General features: G+C 42.6%; 1 protein-coding gene across 8 annotated transcripts in view; it reads right to left on the bottom strand.

The window, feature by feature from the left end:
* The window catches only part of dmd (dystrophin), a 1,950,296-nt gene that overhangs the window by 15,329 nt on the left and 1,909,368 nt on the right, over nucleotides 1–25,599 (bottom strand). For all 8 annotated transcript variants that reach the window (XM_068040560.1, XM_068040554.1, XM_068040555.1 and 5 more), the window contains 3 exons: nucleotides 24,593–24,836; nucleotides 23,792–23,915; nucleotides 2,778–2,870 (listed from right to left, as the gene is read on the bottom strand). In XM_068040560.1, the coding sequence (XP_067896661.1) occupies nucleotides 2,778–2,870; nucleotides 23,792–23,915; nucleotides 24,593–24,836 (461 nt within the window). The remainder of the gene's footprint in view (nucleotides 1–2,777; nucleotides 2,871–23,791; nucleotides 23,916–24,592; nucleotides 24,837–25,599) is intronic.

The following is a 25,599-nucleotide window of genomic DNA, read 5'->3' as shown; positions in this document are numbered from 1 at the left end:
TCACTCATTTTGGGGATTGCTGTCATCCTTGTCACAGAACCCGCTGCTAGTGAAAGATCAGCGACATGCAATCACACAATTTGTTTTTAACTGTGAGTAGATTTCTCATGGTGTTGCTCATGGTGAATCTAAGGATATATTGATTTAAAGCAATACTGATTTTATTGAAACAGTTCTTATAAAAATCCCTTTCTTCTTGGAAAAAATCTTAATGCGACCTTTATCGTGTAGAAAGTGATTTTTAAAAAGAACAGGAAAAGAAAAAAAAATCCCCCCCCCCCCCCCCAAAGTGCATAAACTTTACACTATAACCCTTCCCACCATCCCCTACACCAATCATATGACTTTGACCCTGCTCCTCCCACCTCCCGAACTGAGAAAGTTACTTGCTTCCCCCTCCCCACCAGTGTTCCACCTTGGTTCCCTGGACACGGATCCGAAGGCACAAGAGTGCCGGCCACCAGCACGAAGATCACTCCAGGACAGACGGTGGGAGCATAATGGTAATTAATTAGTTTATTTTAATGAATTTAAATATTGAAATTGGGCTCCCGTTGCTGAGCGACCCGTGGTTCGGGGGGGTGGGGAGGAGGAACCACCATGAGGCCTCTCTGCCGCCATCAATTTTGGGCCAGGCCTTCCTGGCGTCGAGGTCCGTGGCAGGCCTCTCCCGGAGGCATTTTCCGCCCCACAAACCTCCCACCCCGCCACGACCCCTGATGTCGGGGATCTGTAAAATTCAGACCACAGGGTGTGGCCTGTGCTATGAATCTACGTGAGGCCTTGCTTAGGGTGGAACCTCTGTTCACTCTAGACATGATTTTGTGACGTAGAAGGGCTTTCGGGGGCGGGGGTGGGGGGGCGCTCCTTGGCCAGAGGTTCCGTTATTCCTGTCCTGGGGTCAGCTGAATGCCTGGTACTCTGGGTGAAAGGTGGTGGAAGTTGGACCCATCTGAGTAGAGAGGGCGTCCGTGCCTGGGTCTTGGCTCTTTGAAATTTGATGATCAGCTGGGCTACTAGCATAGGGTTGAGTGGCAGATCTCCACTGCAACTCCACCAACCTCTTTTCACAAAACTAGCTGGTGCCCAAGATATGGACACCAACCAGAAAAATACTAGATAGGGAACCCCTCCCTCACCTCCCACGCATGATCTAACTGAATGGTGCAATAGGCTTGAGGGGTTGAATCACGGACCCCTACTCCTATGTTCCTGACCATGGATGCTCGGTGGCAGGGTCAACAGTGGAGGCTTCCCACAAAATGTTTCAGCCCAGTCGGTTTAAGTTTTAAAAGATTTATGATCTCTCTAGTCGCTACATATAGTATGTGTATTCATGAAGAAATCCTCTGTTCAATACTTGTAGAAAAATACAGAAATAAAGAATCTTCATATCGGCATCTACAGTGCCAGTAAGCCACAGAAATCCCCCACCCCACATCTCAGATTCTACATGCACAGCAATAATCTCCAAACAGTAAAAACTATTCCCCACCACGCAGCTCAGTATCAGATTATTTCAAAATACTTTTGATGTTTAAGCCTTCTTTTCCTGCCAATGCTCCCCCCTCTCCATCTCCTTTCCGAAAGGTGTTGACTCCTTAATTGGGCATAGTCCTCCGAGTACCAATCTCAAGTGAACACCCTTCACAAGTGAACCTAAAGTCAACAGGTTATTCAACTGTGGGGCAAGGAAGGGGTACTGGGGGGAATCACAACTGAGCCCGATCCTATCCTTACCACACATTACACACGAGCACTTTCAACCGACCTTGGTCAGTTTTCTCTATCTGAACTGTACTGCACTGAAGCCAATGGTAGCACCTTTCTGTCAGAGGCCAGGTAACTTTGCATGGGCCAGTGACTGGTTTTTCTGGTCTATTGACTTCAGCTACTCATTAGTGTCATGGAGTGCTATCTATTGGCTAGTCAATTATCTTTTTTGGTATAAACAAAACACGGATCAGAGACCCATGAGTTTAGTAAATAGGTCTCATTGAGAATTCTTGCCATCAGTGAACCGTACAGTCTCTATTCTGTGAGCAAAGTCACAGATGTTTATTTGCAACAGCCTGATATTTAACAACAGAGAAAAAAGAATCAGAATGTAAAGATTATGAATAACTTACATTAATTTTAGCACAGAGATAAAAAATTAAAACACATAATATCACCTCAATGAAGAAGAACATAACAGAAATGTTTCACTAATATCCATGAACGAGTCTGGCACCTACGCAAATATAATCTGTTTTTAAAATGAATATTTACATCAAATTCTTATGAATGAATTACTTACTTAACATGTAGCCTGAGCATAATTGTTATGAGGAGCCACAGACACAATTTATATCCCACCCTTGGTCCTAACTAATTTGTTCCCAATTGATCAGACATGTAGCCCATCAATGAGCATGGCTCCTCATTATAATTGCTCTATTTATTGTATTGTATTATAAAAATAGCATTTTCACAGTAAACGTTCTTCAGTTTTTCCTGCTCCCTTTTCTGGTGGCTTTTTAGAAATATTTGTGCTTAAATACTGAATGCTGATGGCACATTGGTATGGGGGAAGGTGCAGAACTGCTCTGAAGATAAGAGAGAGCTGAATCAACATCAGTGTGTAGCATCAGTAACCTCAAGTGTTTTCCTGATTTTATTTGCCATTTTACCAACATTCATTCAGCTTCATCATTTTGTCAGGAATTTGAAATGTTATCAGGTAAACAGCTTATGAGGCTAACCTGCAATACTAACAAGATTTGAAATCTACTTACGTCGGGAGCTTGGAAAGGAATTATTGAGCTGCTCCATCACTTCCTCCAATCCAGTGCTTGTACTCTGGGGAGGACTCAGCATTTCATCCTCACCTGAAACAAGAGGTTCATTTTACAATATACACAAGGAAGCCTGTACCCAATACCTTTGTGTAAAGAAATAACCTTGCAATGTACTTGTGTCAGTCACAGGATCAATATTATACATTTGCTTGCACTGTACGAGTTTATAACACAAACCAACAAGACTAAACAAGAATCTAGGCAGCTTTAAATACAAGAAAATCATCAGCAATGTATAACGTCAAGAATAAAAAACATAATTGGACATTTTAAGAATAAATATGTACATAAATAAAGGTAGATGGGAATTAAAAAGTAATATAGCCTTGGACTTAAACTCAATGCCAACTCCATGGTTTAAGATGTCAGTTGGGTCCCTCTATTATGTTGCTGACTTATGATGTATACAAGACAGTGAATATTTCTGTAATCCGATGATACTACAGGCCCCGTCATGCGCTGTTGTACCCTCAGGCCCTACAACATGCAACACAACTTTCATCTTTAACTGGCATCAGAAAATCTCTACATCAAACAGTAAGATTAATTTTAAAGCAAAACTTCTCAATCTACTATAAGTGCTAACAGATGACTGCTAAATTTTAAGGCAGCAAACAATCCTTGGGTTCACATAACTTTAGTAAGCCGTGAGGGTGGAATGTGGGTAAGAATCTTGCCAAAGAGGCTGTCTCAGTTTATAAAAACAGGAGCATCCTTAAATGTGTCAGTGCTTTGCAATTCCCTTGAAGATATTCGGTATTCTTTATATAATTCCATTCTACACAGCCATTATTAGAGTGTAATGTGATTGACATAATATCTATTTAAGAAGAATGGTTCGGTGGAGATTTTTGTTCAAATGCAGTCTGTGTTAAAAATAATATGAAGGCAGTGGGAAGAATCCAGAGAAATGCAAAAGAGATGATGCCACAACTGAATTATGAAAAGAGTTTCAAAGTTAAAGATATTCACTTTTTTTTTTTTACAGATTTCCTAATCTACTGCTACAACTTTGGCAGAAAATCAATGACCCCCCTCTAAGAAATGGCACAATTGGCTCAAAATGGCCACTTACACCTGTGCTCCACTGAAGTGATAGCAGATCAAGAGAACTGCCATGAAATTACAGAGCCATTATCATCATTAGAAAGAAAAGGTTTTGATAAGGTGGATTGCTAGGGAACATGGTGTGCAAAACTAGGGACAGAAGAGCCATGAGACCAAACTTCACACATTGGATAAGGAAGAATTTGTTCACATCAGGAGCCATCTAAAGAAAAGAAAGAGTTGGCTTTGTACGGAGCCTCAAATGTCTGCATGTGCTGCATGTACAATAAATTATTTTTAAGTGCACCTTTAGTTACATAGATAAACACAGCAACTATTCAGCACACAGAAAGATCCCAAAATAACAAGATGAATGACCAGTTAATCTGTTTTTTATGTTACTTATGGAATAGACTATTGCCTAGTTTTGGAAACACTGGCTCCGCCAATGTTCAAAACGATCCTTTGACCAAACATTCCTCCACATGCTATATCTATCTTGTGAACATAAAACCCTATAGGAATACTGAAATCCATGCAGAATGTCTAGCCAGTGCTTCAGCAAAGAGTAGAGAGATACAGGCTTGGGAAGAGATAAACACTGGTCAGATTATATGCTGAAAACAGACTTGGATAATGGAGCATGCAATAATGGATACGCTGAAGACCTTTATCCTGGTTGTATAATGTTGTTTTTCATGAAACTCCTATACGTCAAAAGTTATTTGTTTGTTTTTAACAAAATATACAGTGTAGGCAAGAAAGAAATCAGTGCAGCACTTGGTCACTATCTTGCTTTTGGCAGCTTTACACTATAAGGATAGGCAGCAAACAAACAGGAGGGATTTCTGACACAGGAAACTGATTGGAACAAAAGGATGGAATTAGCAGTATGGAGATTACCCAATGAAAACAGTAAACTGAGAGGAATCGGGAACATCTTAAAGGTGAGCTAAATGGCTGAAACACAGCTATCTTTCAGAGATCTACAGCATGCCATATCACCAGTGCTCACTGGAGTGAAGACAAGCAGTGTCGCAGACTGCATTTTTTTGAATAAAAGTAGAAAATAAGTATTAGATATTGGTAAAATTTACAAATTTCATGTAATTATTTCTTACAGGAGCAGCATGCAAGTTACCATAGATATCAGACTATTCAAGATAAATTTAAATTTTACAAATTAGCTCCTTCAAAAAGGGACTTCTTCATCGCAACAGCCATTAATGTAAAGGCCCCGGTTGTCAAGTTAAATTAAGGCCCAAATAAAATATGGCTAATTGTTTCAATGTGAGAGAGTCGAATCTTGTTCAAAGAAGCCGCAGGATGGCTGATGAACACAACAGGAAAAAAGTCACATTGGTACAGTACAGGGTTGACCTGAGGTTCAGTGGAGTAGTTATGTACCCAAATGTGCTATACCTCACCTGCAAATGTCATTTCCCATCATTAGCTGCTTTTTTTGGTTTGCTGGATGTTATGACCAGGTGAGAAAGGTGTCTAGGGGCCCCTCTCAGCCCCCACCTGGTCTTACCGTAACAGGATTTAATTTTTAAAACACCATGGTTTAGCTCCCCCTTGGTGAATCCTTGTTCACCGCTTTAAAATTATAAGGCAAAGAAACCAGCACAAACAGGTTTTCTTAGGTTTAAAGAAGAAAAGTTGAAATTTATCAAACTTAAACTCTAACTTGGTTGACGCCTATGGATATATGACGCACCCACGCTAGCATGCATACGCAATACACACAGAACAGAGCAGAGGAAAAATAAAGTGGAAAGGTTTGAGGCAATATCTGAAGTGTTTTTGTTTTGATTCGTCGAGCTCACTGTAGAGTCCTTGATTGTAGGTAGATCTTGCTTCTTGTTGGGGCCCAGTATTCTTCTTAAACCTTGTTCGCTGTAGGAGACGTTTCTCTCTTGGGGTTCATGTATCTTCAGTGGATTCAGAGGCATGTGAGAAACAGATGGGAGCAGACAGGAGAGATCTTCTCAGTCCAGAAGCAAACCGTCTTTCTCAGTTCAAACTGTTAGTACAATTCAGAAAAACCAGATTGCCAAGCAGGTTAGTCACGTGACTAGCTGGTCTGACCATGTCTGTTTGTGGATTCGGCTATCCCAGCAGTCATCCTGAAATTTGAGCTCCCCCACCTTCAATGTCTGGTGCTCAAAGTCCATTGTGGATTAAATTGGATAAGGGAAGTAACCTCTCTTGTCCCTATTGGTATGCAAATATCCTCCATCCACGTTTGGCAGCCCTTGCAACAGGCCTTCTCTTCTTCCCAGCAACAATTTGAAATTTAATGTCCAAATGGCAAAATTAATATGCCTCATTCTTGGCAGGTGGGGGCCCAGCATGGCACAGGGTGTGATATGTGTAGAAGTCCATCACCTTTTTGAAGAGTCTCCAATCCATGCTCCCATAAATCTACCATCACTTATCGGACTTCTATATGTCCATTCTCTCCTCTTATGTACAGATCTCTCTTACACAAGTCCAAGGAGTTTGGGTGCAGTTTGCTAGAGCAAAGGTTTGCAGATCCCCAAATGTATACAGGGCTAACTGCTGGACTTTAACCAACGAATATTATACAATTTACCAGGACAAATCACTGGTATGTTTCCTGCCAGATTATTTGGATCCAGGTGGGAAGAATCCTTGCACCAAGTAATAGGTGTGCTTCTGACGAAAGGTCACAGACCTGAAACGTTAACTCTGTTTCTCTCTCCACAGATGCTGCCAGACCTGCTGAGTATTTCCAGCATTTTCTCTTTTCCTTTCAGATTTAAGGCATCCACAGTATTTTGCCTTTGGAACAAATCTAGCTCACTGGATTCCCTTAGCAAGGCAGACTGGCTGATTGCCAGGGCACTGCTGATGATCAGACAATGGACCTACATGGCTTAGATATGAGATTACTAAGTCTGTACAGAGGGTTTATTTGTTTCTAAACTTCCAGCACCAGGTGTGCCTTCTAGCAGCCTCTTTGAGCATGAGACAACTGACAAGTGTCCGTCCGAGCCTTTGCTATGTGGACAGCTGATACTACGAGCTCCTCATGAACAGCATGCTGAGCAGCACCACAATGTAGGTCACTGGGTGAACAAAATGGAAACTGTTCCATTCCCGTTATTAATATTCCTGACCTTAATGAGCACATTTTCCATACACAAAAGCAATTTAATAAATGCCAACAACTTTTTCCTGTTACCTCAATTATATTTCTGAAAATAAGATTAATGAAAATAATACCAGATGTTAAGAGGCTTTAGGATTTAACAAAGTTATAACATTCTAAAGTATAAGTTTGCAACTGATATGGCAACAAAATATCTTCATTTCTTTCATCTGCTTCAACCATGGTGCTGTATAAAATTGGGGGAAGTTAAATGATATACTGACGAGATACTATTCCCACACAATTCAACAATGAACAAGTGAGAGAGCTCTAGCAAGTATTGTTAAATGCAAACACATCTTGGCTATTTGAGTCCAGTCTGCTAATCCCCAGTTGCCCCTCTGCCATATATCTTTACAGAGTGGAGACTGAGCTAGCAGATAGATCAATCATGGCTTTTGGCATTTTTAGCAATCAAGTCTCTGTTATAGCCAGAGGTATCTGCTTGGAACTTTGCTACAGCATTTTGCCATCACAATTTACGAGAATATATCTTTTAAGGTATATACCTTCTTGTTGTTTGTGTAAACTACATAGAATATTTCAGGGGTGGGTTATTTGGCAATCACTGACGGTTCCCAAATGTGTCTGAACAAGACAACATTCTAATGCACCAACACAGACTAATGTACAGGGTCCCTGCATACACTCTGCTGGATTAATAAAACAGCCCTGGTGTCTCTGGCTAGACTCAGTGGGCTGGATTTTAGATCGGCAGCCAGCTTCAAAAATGGCGGTCCGCGGACGTCATTGCGCAGACGCCGACATCACTTTTAAAGGGCTTCGAGCCCTACATCTCAATTTACATATTTAAAGGAATAGTGATTTAAAATAGATTTGAAAACATTAAATAAATGTTTCTAGCCCCTCTCCCACCCCACAAATAACCATATAATTCATTCCTTGCCCTCTGCCTCCCCCCGAAATACTTACCTTATGCACTTGAGCTGCATCCCCCAAAGTTCATAAACTATGCACTTTACCCCTTCCCACCATCCTACACCAATCAGATGAGTTTGACCCCGCTCCCACCCCAACACTGAAATACTGACCTGCTCTCCCCTCCCCACCAGTGTCCCACAGCAGATCCCCGGATGGGTATCCGAAAACGCAGGAGTGCTGGCCATTGGCAACAATATCACTCCAGAACGTATGGCGGGAGGGGGTAAGTAATTCATTCATTTATTAAAATACATTTGAATATTTAAAATTTGCCCCGATGCTGACGGCGGGGGTGGGGGGTGGCGGGTGCCGCAACAAGGCCTCGCCAATGCCGGCAACATCGGGTCGAGCCTTCCTGGTGTCGAGGCCCGTGATGGGTCTCTCCCAGAGGCATTTTCCGCACCCCCTCCCCCACACGACCCCTGACATTGGAGGGGGGGGGGGCTGTAAAATTCAGCCCAGTGCCACTGAAAACATCTGGCAAATCAATTTTAACAGGCAACAATGGATGACCGATTTAATTTGAAAGTGGCTTTCATGAACTCTATTTATGCAAACTCTTTTATTCCATGCATGCTAACCCAGTAGAAATGCTTTGCTGCCCGAGTGCTTGATGGCTAATGATCATCAAAAAGATCGACAAATGTTCAAAGCAGTGGAACACAGATACTCTGAATAAAATACTTCTGACTTTTTTCTTACCACTCAACATGGCAGCAGCACTGATTTCAGTCTACCATAAGGATTTATAGTTATTACTTTTTAAAAATATATTATCTGTTACTACCTTTATGAAATACAAATATTTTCTACTAATCTACTACTTATTTGAATAGTATCTATGGAGGTGACAGTGGATCAAACCTGGAATTATTCTAGTCTGTATGGCCTTCAAACACACTTAGTAACCCATCAGGCTGGAAAACACATTTGGTGAGATTTTTGCTAAGTACTTTAGGTGCTAAAGTGGTGAGCTTCAACAGCAACGACCATGAAATGCTGAGCATCCCTTGAAGTAGCACTTGAAAGCAAAGTCTTACTTCCAACAGCTGGTCGCCGTTAGGAAAGGGCGTTAATTGAAGCACTAGCCTCCAAAATGCGGTGCCGCCATGAGAGCAGGCATTTTAAGTGACAATCAGCTGTTTAACAAGCCTTTGCGGCTGCTGCTCCTAGCGCTGGCTTCAACTCCTTCAACAAAATGGTGTCTTATACTAAAGGCGGGCTAGACTGACGTTTCAGCTTAAGACCCCATCTTACCCAGTGCCGCATCAGAGAACACGTGCACACTCTCCCTTGGTCCTCAATTCATCCTGTAACGTGCGACTGTGTGCCAGCCAGAGCACTACACATTTTCAGTGGTAAACCTGCAGGTTGCTGGTTAGTTCAAATTATGGATGATCAACAATTAAGGCCAAAATTGTATGCTAAATCAGGGCTTTCAAACAGGCTCGTCTTATAGGACAGGATCCTGTTTTCAACCCTTGACCGAAATAACACCCACTAACCTTTACTGAAGGATAGAATTCTAAAACAGTGACTTTCTTGAGGGCAATGAACCTTCAATGAACCAAACGCACCATAAACCCCACCCCTCTCAATCAGGCAAGTCCAAGTGCTCATTTCTAACAATCTAACACATGTACATACATGAATACTGATAGGAATCCCAAAGAATCGAATCAAATCACTGGATACAGTATACAGATACAGTATGTTTCACTGCTTTCTTCAATGAAGTAACAGAGTGTCGATGAGGGTCGTGCAGTTGATATGTATATGCACTTTGAAGAGGTGTTTGATAAAGTACCATATAATAGAAACATTTAGAACATAAGAACATAAGAAATAGGAGCAGGAGTAGCTGAGTCTACTCCACCATTCAATACGAACAAGGCGGATCTATGGTTTCAACTCCACTTTCCCACCCGTTCCCCAATTCCCTTGATTCCCTGAGAGACAAAAAATCTGTCTATCCCAGCCTGAAATGTATTCAACGATGGAGCATCCACAACCCTCTGCGGTAGAGAATTCCAAAGATTCACAATCCTTTGAGTGAAGAAATTTCTCCTCATCTTGGTCCTAAATGATCAGCCCCTTATCCTGAGATTGTGCCCCTGTGTTCTAGATTCCCCAGCCAGGGGATACAACCTCAGTGTCTACTCTGCCAAGCCCCTTCCGAATCTTGTTTCAATGAGATCATCTCTTACTCTTCTAAACTCCAGAGAATATAGACCAAATTTACTCAGTCTCTCATCACAGGGCATCCCTCTTATCCCAGGGACCAATCTAGTGAACTTTTGCTGTACCACCTCCAGGGCAAGTATATCCTTTCTTAAATATGGATACCAAAACTGCACACAGTATTCCAGGTGTGGTCTCACCAAAACCCTGTACAATTGTAGCAAGTTTCTTTATTCTTGTACTCTAATCCCCTTGCAGTAAAGGCCAATTTACAGGACAGAATGAGGCCATTTGTATCTTGCCAGTCAAAAAGAGCTATCCAGCATAATCCCACTTCCCAGCTCTTGGCTCACAGCGCTTCAAGTGCATATCCAAGTATTGTTTTAAATGTGATGAGGATTTCTGCCTTCACTATCCTTTCAGGCAGTGAGTTCCAGACCCCCACCACTCTCTGGGTGAAAAGATTTCTCTTCACCTCCCCTCTAATCCATCGACCAATTACTTTAAATCTATGCCCCCTGGTTATTGACCTTGCTGCTGAGGGAAACAGATCCTTCCTATCCGATCTATCCAAGACCCTCATAAATTTTATACATTTCAATTAAATCTCTCCTCAGCCTCCTGTATTCCAAAGAAAACAACCCTAGTCTATCAAAACCTTCCTCATGGCTAAAATTCTCCATTCCTGGCAACATCCTCATAAATCTCCTCTGTACCCTCTCTAGTGCAATCATATCCAGTCTGTAATGCAGTGGCCAGAACAGAACGCAGTACTCTAGCTGTGGTCTAACTAGTGCTTTGTGCAGTTCTAGCATAACTTGTCTATTCTTATATTTTATGCCTCAGCTAATAAAGCAAAGTATCCTGTATGCCTTCTTAGCCACCTTATTTATCTGTCCTGCTTCCTTCAGGGATCTGGGCACATGCACTCTAGGTCCCTTTGTTCCTTTACACTTCTCAGTATCCTATCATTTATTGTGTATTCCTCTGCCTTGTTTTCCCTCCTGAAATGCATTAGCTCATACTTCTCCGGATTGAATTCCATTTGCCACTTTTCTCCCCACCTGATATCTTCCTGCAGTCTACAGCTCTTTTCCTCGCTATCAACCAAATCAACAAATTTTTGTATTATCTGCTAACTTCTTAACCATGCCCGCTACATTCAAGTCCAGATCATTGATATATACCACGAAAAACAAGGGACCAAGTACTGAGACCTGCGGAACCCCACTGGAAACAGCCTTCCAGTCACAAAACACCCACTGACTATTACCCTTTGCTGCCTGCCATTGATTTGTTCGCAAAATTGAAGATCGTGGGATTAAAGGGGCAGTAGTAGTTTGGATACAAAACTGGCTAATGGATAGAAAGCAAAGAGTAGTGGTGAATGGTTATTTTTCAGACTGGAGGGAAGTAAACAGTGGTTTCCCTCACGGGTCAGTGTTGGGACCATTGCTCTTTTTGATATATATTAACAATCTGGATTTGGGAATACAGGGCATAATTTCAAAGTCTGCAGGTCAGACATAACTAAGAAATGTAGTAAACAGTGATAAGCATAGAAATAGACTTCAGGAAAACGTGGACAAACCGGTGAAGTGGGCAGACACATGTCAGATGAAATTTAATTGTGAAGTGATTTATTTTGGTAAGAAGAATGAAGAGAGGCAATATAAATAAAATGGTACTATTTTAAAAGGGGTGCATGTATACAAACTTTTAAAGGTGGCAGGACATGTTAAAAAGACTGTAAAAATGGGATAGAGGATCCTTTGCTTTATAAATAAAGGCATGGAAGTTATGGGAGTTATGTTAAACCTTTATAAAATACTGTTTGGGCCCCAGCTGGAGTCGTGTGCCCAGTTTTGGGCACCACACTTTAGGAAAGATGTCAAGCCTTTAGGAGATTCACTAGAATGCACGAGGGATAAGAGACTTCAGTTATGTGGAGACACTGGGGAAACTGGGGTTGAACATCTCATCCGAAAGATGGCATGTCCAACAGTACAGCACTGTCTTGCTGCTGCCCTGGAGTGTCAGCCTAGATTTCGTGGGAGACAGTTATAAGAGGAGAAGAAAGACAATTCTTATTTTTGTCTGCGTAGAGTGACATGGGATGTCAACTAATAATTTATTAATAATCCTCAAAATCCATCCCTCTGACCATGCCTTCAACTTCATGCTCCTAGTGTCATCCTTGGTTCAGTTGGTAGCATGCTCACCTCTAAATCAGAAGGTTGTGGGTTCAATTCTCACTCCAGTGACGTGAGTACAAAAATCTAGACAATCCAGTGCAGTACTGAGGGAGTTCTGCACTGTCAGAGATGCTGTTCTTTGGATGAGACATTATATCAAGCCCTTCTGCCCTCTCAGCTGGATGTCATAGAACCACAAATTGTTACAGCACAGAAAGAGGCCATTTGACCTATCATGTCTGCACTGGCTCTCTGAAAGAGCAATTCACTTAGCACTATTCCCCTGCTTCTCCCCATAATCCTGCACATTCTTCCTTTTCAGTTAAGAACATAGAACATAGAACAGTACAGCACAGTACAGGCCCTTCGGCCCACGATGTTGTGCCGACCCTTTAACCTACTCTAAGATCAAACTACCTACATACCCTTCATTCTACTATCATTCATGTACCTATCCAAGAGTCGCTTAAATGTCCCTAATGTATCTGCTTCTACTACCACTGCTGGCAGTGCATTCCACGCACCCACCACTCTCTGTGTACAGAACCTACCTCTGACATCTCCCCTAAACCTTCCACCAATCACCTTAAAATTATGCCCCCTGGTGATAGTCCTTTCCGCCCTGGGAGAAAATCTCTGGCTATCCACTGTATCTATGCCTCTCATCATCTTGTACACCTCTATCAAGTCACCTCTCATCCTTCTTCGCTCCAATGAGAAAAGCCCTGACTCCCTCAATCTTTCTTCATAAGACATGCCCTCCAGTCCAGGCAGCATCCTGGTAAATCTCCTGGTAAAGCTTCCACATCCTTCCTATAATGAGGCGACCAGAACTGAACACAATATTCCAAGTGTGGTCTAACCAGGGCTTTATAAAGCTGCAGCATAACCTCGCGGCTCTTAAACTCAATCCCCCTGTTAATGAAAGCCAACACCCCATACGCCTTCTTAACAACCCTATAAACTTGGGTGGCAACTTTGAGGGATCTATGGAAGTGGACCCCAAGATCACTCTGTTCCTCCACACTGCCAAGAATCCTGTCTTTAAGTTAACTATCTAATTCCCTTTTGAATGGATCGATTGAATCTACCTCCAAAACACCCTCTGGCAGTGTATTCTAGATCCGAACCACTAGCTGCATGAAAAAGTTTTTCCTCATGTCATCAATGTTTTTTCTGCCAATTACCTTAAATCTGTGCCCCTTCGTTCTTGACCCTGTCATGAATGGGACATTTTCTCTGCTACTCAGTTCAGATCCCTCATGATTTTGAATACCTCTATGAAATCTCCCCTCAGCTTTCTCTTCTCCAAGGAAAACAGTCCCAACTTCTCCAATCTATCTTCATAAATGAAGTTCCTCATCCCTGGAACCGTCGAGTTATTTACAGTACAGATGACCATTGAGCCCATCGAGTCCATGCCGACTCTCCACAGAGCTATGCAGTTAGTCCCACTCCCTGGCTCCATCGCCGTAGCCCTGCAAATCTATGTCTCTCAGGTGGCCATCCATCTTCCTCTTGAAGTCATTGATCGTCTTCGCTTCCAACACAGTTGTGGGCAGTGAGTTCCAGGTCATTACCACCGACTGCGTAAAAAAGTTCTTCCTCATATTCCCCCTGCATTTCTTGCCCAAAACCTTCAATCTGTATCCCCTAGTCCTTGTACCATTGTTAATGGGAACAGTTTTTCCTTGTCCAAGTTATCTAAGCCTAATATAATCTTGTACACTTCCATTAAATCTCCCCTCAATCTCCTTTGTTCTAAGGAGAGCAAACCTAGCATTTCCAACCTAACCTTGTAACATAATCGGCCATCCCTGGAACCATTCTGGTATATCTCCTCTGTACCCTCTCAAGGGCCCTCACATCCTTCCTAAAGTTTTGGTGACCAAAATTGGACTGTAAAAAATCCCATGGCACTATTTTGATGACGAGCAAGGGAGTTATCCCCATGTCCTGGCCAAACATTTATCCTTCAATCAACATCATATAAAATAAATTATTTGGTCATTATCACATTGCTGTTTGTGGCAGCTTGCTGAGTGCAGTTTCCTGAATTATAACAGTGACTACACTGGAAAGAGCTTTGGGATGTCCTGAGGTAGTGAAAGGCACTATATAAATACAAGACTTTCTTTCTTTTACCCCGTCCAGTTCTCCTTTTTTTTTCTGCTCGCCATCCCCATTGGTTTTTCCAGAACAATGTAAAGATCTCTCAAATGCTCTCCCCTTCTTAAGTAGTACAGCAGAAATGTAAGTGGAAGATAGGGAGTAGTAGAAAGGATTAATATTAAACAACCAACAGTGAACGCCTTGGCTGGAATTTTGTTGCGCTCCGGACATCGGGCTCCGTGGGGTGGGGGGCTGGAAGATTGCACTGGGATTGTCGGGCCTGATCTTCTCGGCGGTGGCGAGGCTCCTTGGCGACACACCCCCACCGCCACCGGCCACTCGGCGATGGGACCCAACTTTAAATATATAAATGAAGGAAATGAATAAATTTAAATAGCATTCACCGCGATCTTCCCAGCTGTCCGGCGGACCACCCTGCATATTTAAATGAGCCGCCGCAATGACGCGTGGCCCATGCGTACACGCAGTGGCGGAGAAATAAAATTCAGCCCCTTATGGCAGTGAGGAAATATGAGAGTGCTGGAGCATATCTCCAAAAATTACAAGAGGGATCAGGCAAAGGAGGAATTGCTTTGATTTAAAATTTGCTTTCGAGGATATTTCTATCCTTTATGTTCAAGTGTACCACAAATTCCATAACTTATGACCTCAAATGATGCAGAAGAATCGACACAAGCATTGGGACAGAGCTGAGGGAGCCCTAAGAAGATAAAAAGAATAAAAATGCACATTTTAGAAGTCTGAAACAAACTAAATCTAAACTATAAATAAAAGCAAAATACTGTAGATGCTGGAAATCTGAAATAAAAACAGAAAGAGCTGGAAATACTCAACAAGTCTGGCAGCATCTGTGGAGAAGCAGAGTTAATGTTTCAGGTCTGTGACCTTTCATCACGAAAGGTTAGAAAAGAATTAGGTGTTAAGCAAGTGAAGGAAAGGGGGGGGCGGGTGGGGTGGGTGAAGAGAACAAAGGGGAAGGTGTTTGATAGGGCAGAGGACAGGAGTGATTAAATAACAAAGCTGTCCTGGGACAAAGGCAAAGAATGTGTTAATGCTTATGGTGAAAGACAAAGCAATAGTCCAGAGAGAGTGTTAATAGCAGAATAATAGCAGTATTTCCAGCACTTTTTATTTTTCAATCTAAACTATGCCTGGTTTACAATCAACCTGACCAGAGGTGTAAAGAGACGATTACTATGAGTCCTGAATCTGAGAACATAAAATTAAGATAGAAAAAATAATGGAATTCCAATGTCAAAACAATAAACGACTTGCTACAATTTGGTGTACAATTAATGGATTACTGGCAACACCTATGCAGTCATATTCAGCTGGCATCAGACACCGGAAACATCAGAGGAATGTATGATGGCATTAAGAGAGCTTTTGGGCCAACCATCAAGAAGATCGCCCCCCCTCAAATCTAAATCAGGGGACACAATCACTGACCAACGCAAGCAAATGGACTACTGGGTTGAGCACGACCTCGAACTGTACTCCAGGGAGCATGCTATCACTGAGACTGCCCTCAATGCAGCCCAGCCTCTACCAGTCATGGATGAGCTGGACGTACAGCAAACAAAATCGGAACTCAGTGATGCCATTGATTCTCTAGCCAGCGGAAAGGCCCCTGGGAAGGACGGCATTACCCCTGAAATAATCAAGAGTGCCAAGCCTGCTATAATCTCAGCACTACATGAACTGCTTTGCCTGTGTTGGGACGAGGGAGCAGTACCTCAGGACATGCGCGATGCCAATATCATCACCCTCTATAAAAACAAAGGTGACCGCGGTGACTGCAACAACTACCGTGGAATCTCCCTGCTCAGCATGGTGGGGAAAGTCTTTGCTCGAGTCGCTTTAAACTGGATCCAGAAGCTGGCCGAGCGCGTCTACCCTGAGGCACAGTGTGGCTTTCGTGCAGAGAGATCGACCATCGACATGCTGTTCTCCCTTCGTCAGATACAGGAGAGATGCCTCGAACAACGGATGCTCCTCTACATTGCCTTCATTGATCTCACCAAAGCCTTTGACCTCGTCAACAGACGTGGTCTCTTCAGACTACTAGAAAAGATCGGATGTCCACTAAAGCTACTGAGTATCATCACCTCATTCCATGACAATATGAAAGGCACAATTCAACATAGCGGCACCTCATCAGACCCCTTTCCTATCCTGAGTGGCGTGAAACAGGGCTGTGTTCTCGCCCACACACTGTTCGGGATTTTCTTCTCCCTGCTGCTCTCACACGCGTTCAAGTGTTCAGAAGAAGGAATTTTCCTGCACACAAGATCAGGGGGCAGGTTGTTCAACCTTGCCCGTCTGAGGGCGAAGACCAAAGTATGAAAAGTCCTCACCAGGGAACTCCTCTTTGCTGACGATGCTGCTTTAACATCTCACACTGAAGAGTGTCTGCAGAGACTCATCGACAGGATTGCGGCTGCCTGCAACGAATTTGGCCTAACCATCAGCCTCAAGAAAACGAACATCATTGGACAGACGTCAGAAATGCTCCATCCATCAATATCAGCGACCACGCTCTGGAAGTGGTTCAAGAGTTCACCTACCTAGGCTCAACTATCACCAGTAACCTGTCTCTAGATGCAGAAATCAACAAGCGCATGGGAAAGGCTTCAACTGCTATGTCCAGACTGGCCAAGAGAGTGTGGGAAAATGGCGCACTGACACGGAACACTAAAGTCCGAGTGTATCAAGCCTGTGTCCTCAGTACCTTGCTCTATGGCAGCGAGTCCTGGACAACGTATGTCAGCCAAGAGCGACGTCTCAATTCATTCTATCTTCGCTGCCTCCGGAGAATACTTGGCATCAGGTGGCAAGACCGTATCTCCAACACAGAAGTCCTCGAGGCGGCCAACATCCCCAGCTTATACACACCACTGAGTCAGCGGCGCTTGAGATGGCTTGGCATTGTGAACTGCATGGAAGATGGCAGGATCCCAAGGACACATTGTACAGTGAGCTCGCCACTGGTATCAGACCCACTGGCCGTCCATGTCTCCGCTTTAAAGACGTCTGCAAACGCGATATGAAGTCCTGTGACATTGATCACAAGTCGTGGGAGTCAGTTGCCAGCGATCGCCAGAGCTGGCGGGCAGCCATAAAGGCAGGGCTCAAGTGTGGCGAGTCGAAGAGACTTAGCAGTTGGCAGGAAAAAAGACAGAAGCACAAGGAGAGAGCCAACTGTGTAACAGCCCCAACAAACAAATTTTTCTGCAGCACCTGTGGAAGAGTCTGTTACTCTAAAATTGGCCTTTATAGCCACTCCAGGCGCTGCTCCACAAACCACTGACCACCTCCAGGCGCTTACCCATTGTCTCTCGAGACAAGGAGGCCAAAGAAGAATGGATTGAATATTACGTATCATATTCATTTCTATGCAGGATTTTGCATATACGAAAGCAAACTTTGTCATGAAGGTCAGTGACTCACATGCTGTTCTGCTTAGTCTGCTTTACTCATGCAGAGTTATTAATATAAAGGAATATGACAAATAGCCACCACAGAAATAATTAAAAATCCTATTATGTTAGGAGTCAGTGAAAATTAATTTATCTAGCTCAATGAACTTTAACACAAATTAAATATTAATTTTTCATGCATTTGAATCTTGTCTCAATGGCATGAAAATGGAAGTTCTGAAGTTAGACATCATTTCCCCTAGGGCACAGTTTAATTCCTGCATAGGATTCCAATGTCATTTTGCATAATCCAGGTTACAGGACCGCAGCTTCAACATTAATTTTTTTTATATAGTGGCCAAACTATTTAAAGAAAATTTACTTGACAGTTTGCAATTCTTGTTCATGAAATTCTAGATAGCCAGTAATTAATCACAACTGAAGGTATAAATCTCAAGTTTCTAAACCTTCTTCTAATGCCTCATGCACATAGTTGACTGAAGCTCTTCTGCTAAGATGCAGCTGTTAACAGCATAAGCACTAATATATTGAATGTGCCATTGCAGTATATGGAACAATTAATTATACAAATTATCTCATAAAAAAGATATAAGAACTAAAATTAATTGCCTTCTGCCTGTCCTCTTGCTGCATGCAGTCTTCCATCTCTTTGCTACCCACACCAGGGAGTTGAAGTGTCTCTTCCCATCTTCCCTCAACTTCCTGGCCTTTTTCATATTGGTGTTTCAAACACCTATTTTCCTGATAAAATGGGAGCGATGCAAAGGTCATTGGCACTAGTCACTTGAGGGTGTTTTATGATTTTGAACAAAGATCTATTCTGGCTTAATTTATGAGTGCTTTTGTTTTAGCCTTTTAGGGTGAGGCAACATTTTTCAAGTAATCACCACCAATGCTAAAGCCGTAATCTTTTTCTGAATGAATTTTCAGTTGTGCAATGTTTACTTACCACTTAGTTTTTGTTAATAAAAACAACCATTAGTAAGTTGACATTTAAAAGCTTCCCAGTGCTATTAACAAACCATTTTTCCTAATCAATACAAAAAGGATGGGACAAATGAAACTCCTATGAGGCTCAGTCAACTGAAACGCAATTTAAAGAACTGTGCTCAGAGGTCAGCATGCCCAATCCCCAGGGCTCGCAATTTTCTAGTGAATCACCATCACGTTTCTAATCAATTATGTATTTCAGTGTCACAGAACATTGAATCATTGAAGCTTTGTTAGAAGCAGCAGACGGGAAAGGCTGAAATCGTCTCAGAGACAGAAGCACTGCCTAATGAGATATTAGGTCATGTAAACCAGGGAGGTACATGGTTTACTCCTGCATTTACATTGAGTTAGCTGATGCCAGTGGAGAATTTTTGGGACATGACTATTGTCTGCAGGGACCCCTATGCTATGAAGGGGACGGACGGGGTGGGGGGGGGGGGGTGGGGGTGGGGAGCAAACAAAAGTTAAAAAATCAACTCGCCTCACCCTAGACACCAATGTCAAAAAGTTTGTGGAAGGAAAAGGTTGTCCTAAGCAGACTTATGTTGATACCCTGGAGGCAGGTGGCGCTGCTGGCCAGTTCCTGCATTGCCCACATGGGTTTCTCCATTGATATCATTGAAGAAACCTGTGCAGGTAGCAGCCCATGGCATTATCTGCCCTCGAGAAATCAACATGGTCTGCACAGCACCACTTTGAAGTGGTGCTATGAGAACAAATTTTTTCCCATGTTACTGGATAGGATGGGCTTTGCTGTGATACGCACCACAGTCAAACAGCTCATGAAGAAGTACCACTTGGGTGAGGTATCACAGGACTGTAGCTGGACATCAGAATAAAAGAAATAGGAGCAGGAGTAGACCATAAGGCCCCTCGAGCCTGCTCCGCGATTCAATACAATCATGGCTGATTTTCTGTCTTAGCTCCGGCTCGACGTAACCCTTCTTTTGAAGACCAAAAATCTATCTGTATCAGTCTTGAATATACTGAACAATCGAGCATCCACAACCTTCTGAGTGAAGAAATTTCTTATCTCAGCCCTAAATGATTAACCCCTTATCCTGGGACTGTGCTATCCATGTTCTAGATTTCCCAGTCCTCTCAACTTATTGGCCCTGATATGTATGGGAAGGTGTGCAGGCTGTATGGTTGTGGGGACAGGCAATGGCAGGGGGGTGGGGGTGGGGGGGGCGGGTTTCAAACCCAGAAATTCCAAGGCAGAATTCCTGGCATGTTTAATGTTATTATAATTTCCCTACTCCATCTCCTGTGGGAAAGTTCGCAGTAGAATTCTGTAGCCGGGGACAGCTGTGGACAGTCTTCAGCAACCGGAAAGGATTGTGAGGCAGAAGCGGGGGAGGTGGTGTGGGGTGGGGTGGGGGGGGGGGGGTGGATTTTGGCCATTGGACTGGCAAATCGGGACGGTGGAAGAGATTGTGGGAGAGTTAGATCAGCAATCAGGGATGGAGGGAGAGGCAGAAACCTGAGCATTGTGAATTGGGGGTGGGTGCAGGGGCATCGGCCAATTGTGGCAGACGATTATTTGTGAGGCCGGCAGAACGCTCCTCCCAATCAAGGCTGACAAGCAGTGCTATAAAAAGCACTTATCTGCTGGATCCGTCTGCTCCCATCTCCATTTAGCTGCCGGATTTTCCACATCCTGGGAAAGCCAGCTGGCCAGCATTAAATTTAAATCAGGCTCCCAACTGCACTGTGGAAACCTGATTTAACTATTATAACAAGCTGTCCCGTCTCTCGAGAACGAGACAGACACGCCATGCCACCTACACATGGCAATTTGGGGTTGTGTTACGTGATTCAACATTTTTAGCTCCCACTAAGTCTCTCCTGTCCAACTTGGGGAGGGGGTTAAAATTCCCCCCAGTGCATCTGGGATAAGACTTTCATTGTCTCTGTTTGAAATAGACTGAGCTTTGATATTGTCCAAACTGTCTAATTTTAATTCACAACTTCAATTCTTGCAGCTTGTGATTTCTTTTCAACCTGTGTGAATTCACTTTGGTTTAAAACATAGCACTTTAGCATAACTCATTCCCAAACCTTTCCATGTAGAATGAAAAAAAAACAATCAAAAACCCTGAAAGATGACAGACACCTTTACCAGATTAGCTCTAATAATTCAAATTATCTGTCAGGTGATACTTCCTCCTTGTGCCTCTCCACTGTTTTTCCTCAGATGTCTTCCGAAATTAAAACATCATTAAAACCCATGTCCAGCATAACCTACCATCTGCCTGGAGTTGCACTCAAGTGGTTTTACTCTAAATCTTCAACTTGTTAATCACATCTCACTATTGTGTTACGAAATGCATTTGTGAGTTACAACATTTTAAAAAAGGACTTCCTTTAAAATAAAAAAAACAAAGGTTCTTTATTCATTTCCTTACACAAAAATGTGCAAATATATAGTGCCTTTAAAGTAATAAAAGCATCCCCTCACAGGACCATAATCAGACAAAATTTATTACAGGTCACATAGTGAGTGCTGTTAGGACAATGACCAAAGGTTTGGTTGCAGGGGTTGCTTTTAAGCAGTGACTTAAAGGAGGAGAGAGAGGTAAAGAGACAGAAAGGTTTAGGGAGGCAATTCCGAAGCTTAGGGCTTAGGCAGCTGAAGGCATGGCTGCCATGAGTGGAGTAATGAAAACTGGGGATGGCAAGAGGCCAAAACTGGAAGAGTGCAGAGATCTCTGAGGGATGTACGGCTGGCGGAGGTTATAAAGATAGGAAAGGGCAAGATCATGGAGGGATTTGAACATTAGTTTGAGAATTTTTAAATTGAGGTGTTGCTGGAACTGAGAGCCACAGTAGGTCAGCGAGAATAGGACAGATGGGCGAACGGGACTTGGTGTGAGTTAGAATTTGGACATCAGACTACAAGAGATACAATGACAGAAATCACACTGAACAGTTCTTTGTGACACTTGCATGAGGGCCAATTTCTCAAACACAAGGTCTGGAATAAGTATGGCTTGGTGTTGTGAGTGTGCATTCAGAAAATTGGCCCAATGGCCCTTGTCTTTATTTAATAGCAAAAAAACTATGCCAAACATTTGACTATGAAACAGTGGATACTTGATGGAATAGGAATTGTAGTTCTGTTTTTTAATCTGGATAGATCCTCCTCTGTAACTGTCCTGTGATCTTGTGAAGATCAGCTTGTATCAGTTAGCAGTACTCTTGCCTCAAGTACAGAGAATTGCGGGGCTGAATTTTCATTATGGTCCTGTGAGGGGATGATTTTATTACATTTAAAGCACTATATACTTGCAAGTTGTTATGCAAGGAAATGAATAAAGAACGTTTGTTAATTTTTTTTTAAAGTCAGTCAGTTTTTAAAATGTTGTTCATTATGGAAACAGGTCTGGTTTTGGGTCAGAAACTCCCCTTCAGTGGGAAACTGATTCAGATTTTCAAATGGGGAAGTCTTTAATTGGTGTGGAGTTGGGTTTCCTGTCCACTTAGAGCCAGTGAGGCCGGGAATGGAGGTGGTTCAGATCAAGTGTGGGGCTCTGGAAGTCACCCCATGGCAGCCTGCGCTGAGGCTTATTTTATTTCTGTTACAATGTGGCCTAAAGATTTGTTTCGCTATCTAACTCTCAAACTGTTGTCACCCTTCCCATTAAAATCAATGTCATGACAATTGTGTGCTTCTATGCTCAAGTAAATATGGAATGCTTTTGACCCTACTTTTAGCAAGTACTGTGCTCATGTGACAGAACACAGCCAAAATAATTAGCTGAGAATTTTTAACATTACTATGACAACAGACTGCAGATTGATCTAACGCTCCTTCCACCACCTCAACATTCACTCCCTCCACCACCGATGCACAGTGCCAGCAGTTTGTACCATATACAAGATGCACTGCAGCAACACACCAAGGCTCCTTCGACAACACCTTCCAAAGACACCTAGCAGAACAAGGGCAGCAGACGCATGGGAACACCACCACCTGCAATTTCCCCTCCAAGCCACACATGATCCTGACTTGGAACTATATCGCCGTTCCTTCACTGTCATTGGGTCAAGATCCTGGAACTCCCTTCCTAATAGCACTGTTGGTGTACCTACACCCCAAGGACTGCAATGGTTCAAGAAGACAGCTCACCACCACCTTCTCAAAGGAAATTAGGGATGGGCAATAAATGCTGGCTGAGCCAGCAATGCCCACATTGCCCAAACAAATTAAAAAAAGGTGCTTTGTTGGCATTGTAACCTGTTTGATATTAAAAGGCAAATTCCAGAAGTCAAGAGTAAGAATAGTGTATGGGTAAAGTGGCAAAAAATAAACTGGAAGTGTGAAAAAGTAAGCTTAACAAATTTACTCCTATTTTTAATAGCTTTTTTGTTCAAATGCAGCTCCTGCATCAGTCAGACCCAAATGATCTGTGTCTTAGAGTACTTTGTGGCCAGAGTTTCTTTGCTCAGGGTTGCTGGACAGGTCTAATTAGCCCATTCAATTTATCTTGAGAGTGCTTAGCTATCCAGCAAAGTGATTGAGAAGTGGTGAGAGTTAGTTGCTGAGGGTAACCAAGTTTCAATGGCAGAACTCAGGGCTTCTGAACAAGAACTCAAAGCAGAAATGCTAGAGCTACAATGGTCCAAATGACAGGAGTACTTTTTTTTTTTACCCCTTAGTCATTGATCCTGCTCTACAATTGACATTTACAAAATCTAACATGCCTTGAAAAGTACAGAATAGTAAAATGTATGTACAATGCTTCAGCTGTAAGTTAACAGGATCCCTCTTGTGATCACATTGCAGTTAGTAGAGCACTTTCTCACTGAGTTATCAAAGTTGCAACAACTATTTCTTACCCATTATTCCTGAAGTCTGGCTGCCGACTCCATGGAGTAGCACTGGCTGGCTGCTATCTGATCTTTGTGAGGAAGTAGAAGGGGAAGAGACTGTAGTACCATTTACCCTGACCTCTGTCTGTGGCTGCAAACAGCAATGAAAAAGGTTACGACTTGTTATTCCACATTCAGTTTATGTCTTGTAGATAAAACCATTATGAGGGATCACTTTAGGACCAATCTGATAGCATTCTAGCTGTAGCCTGAAACTGGTCAAAGGATCATAATCCGAGCTGACTTGAGATAGTGAGACCAGACCGATATTTGGACTGGAACGTATGACAGCAGCAAAGAGGAGTAAATAATATCCTGTTGCTTCCAGCACAGTATTTAATAATAATGCAGCTTTGGTTTAGAATACTTTTGGAAGCGTGACCCTTTTTAAAAATTAGAGAGTCACTACTTGGGAAAATGCAATAATACAAAGTGTTGGTGCTCAATAACCATGGACCTGTATAACAAGCCTTCATGATACTGACAATCCACATCGAGCTATCAGAAGAAGTTGTAAGTAGAGGCAAAACACTCTTTCACCTTGAGGTAAAATTGAAGAAGTCACCCCAAACTAAGAGTAGCATTGTCACAGCTCTTGGTGTGAGTTCCCTGCTTGTCCCCTTGTTTGGGGGAGTGTTCTTGAGCTACTGGGAATTAGAAAAATAAAATAAAAAGATAATAAAGAAGCAATGAGTCCTGGAAAGCGAGGTTTGTCATCCTTTTATTACACCTGACAGGTTCTGCGAGCAGAGGCATTTCTTCCCTTACCTGCTCCAACAGCTGCCTCAGCCTGTGCAGCTGGGATTCCAACTGTTTGTTGTGATCTTCCAGGATTTGCATTCTGGCCTCAAGGCGACCTTTGTGCTGACGAAGCAGTTTGGCTTCAGCAATTAGCTCGGCATCCCTGGGACTTTGTGGTGAAATGGGCATCATTTCAGGAGGGGATGGCAAGGGAGAGAGGCCTTTGTGATCATGCTGCTGTTTCAGCCTCTCATACTCAGACTGAAGGTTTCTGAAAAAAAAAAGAGTACAAGTTAAAAGAATTGCATTGCTGGGGTCGAGAGGGCAATTAGAAAAGAAGCTGCTGTAATGTTTATCTGCAGTAAGCTCTTTGTGCTAAACTGATAATTTCCTAATAAGTTATTCATAATTCGAAATGACAGAATATTGAGCTCATGAGGTTTTTCATTGGGCTTCACTGAAATTATCTGGCCGACAACCTCCCATGATAACAATACCAGCATTTTAATGTTGATCAGATTTAGGGTTCTGAAATGAAATTCCAAAGCATAGTAATACTCTGTAAAGGGTTATACATTTGTATTGGTATTGACAAGTTAATGTTAGAAGAAAACAATCCACCAGGTAATACATTCAGTAATTAGTTCTTTCAATATTCCATTACACCTGAGCATGCTTCACCAACCATGTTCACAGGTCTGAACCTAATAATGAGTTCAAAGGAAATGTTGATCACATTGATATTAGTAAAGGTTGAGAGGGAGGGGAGGTTGAGTAAAATTCAACTTCAGCAGGGACACAAACAAGCAGCCATGGTAGTGAATCAGCCTCCCATCATACACTGTGTTTTTGCACATCCGCTAAGTACATTCACAGTTGGTAAGTATTTTTCTTGTTTTGGAAAGAAAATCAGGATACTGACCAATATGTTAACATTTCCTTTTATGTGTAAGACTAACAAGCTGTCAAATTGGACAATTCTTGGTTGTCAGGTCGCTTTAAAAAAAAAAAATTCCAATTTGAATTTTACCCCT

Source organism: Heterodontus francisci, chromosome 10 (genome assembly GCF_036365525.1).
Source record: "Heterodontus francisci isolate sHetFra1 chromosome 10, sHetFra1.hap1, whole genome shotgun sequence".
NCBI lineage: Eukaryota > Metazoa > Chordata > Chondrichthyes > Heterodontiformes > Heterodontidae > Heterodontus > Heterodontus francisci.
This window is presented reverse-complemented; position numbering and strand designations above follow the sequence as displayed.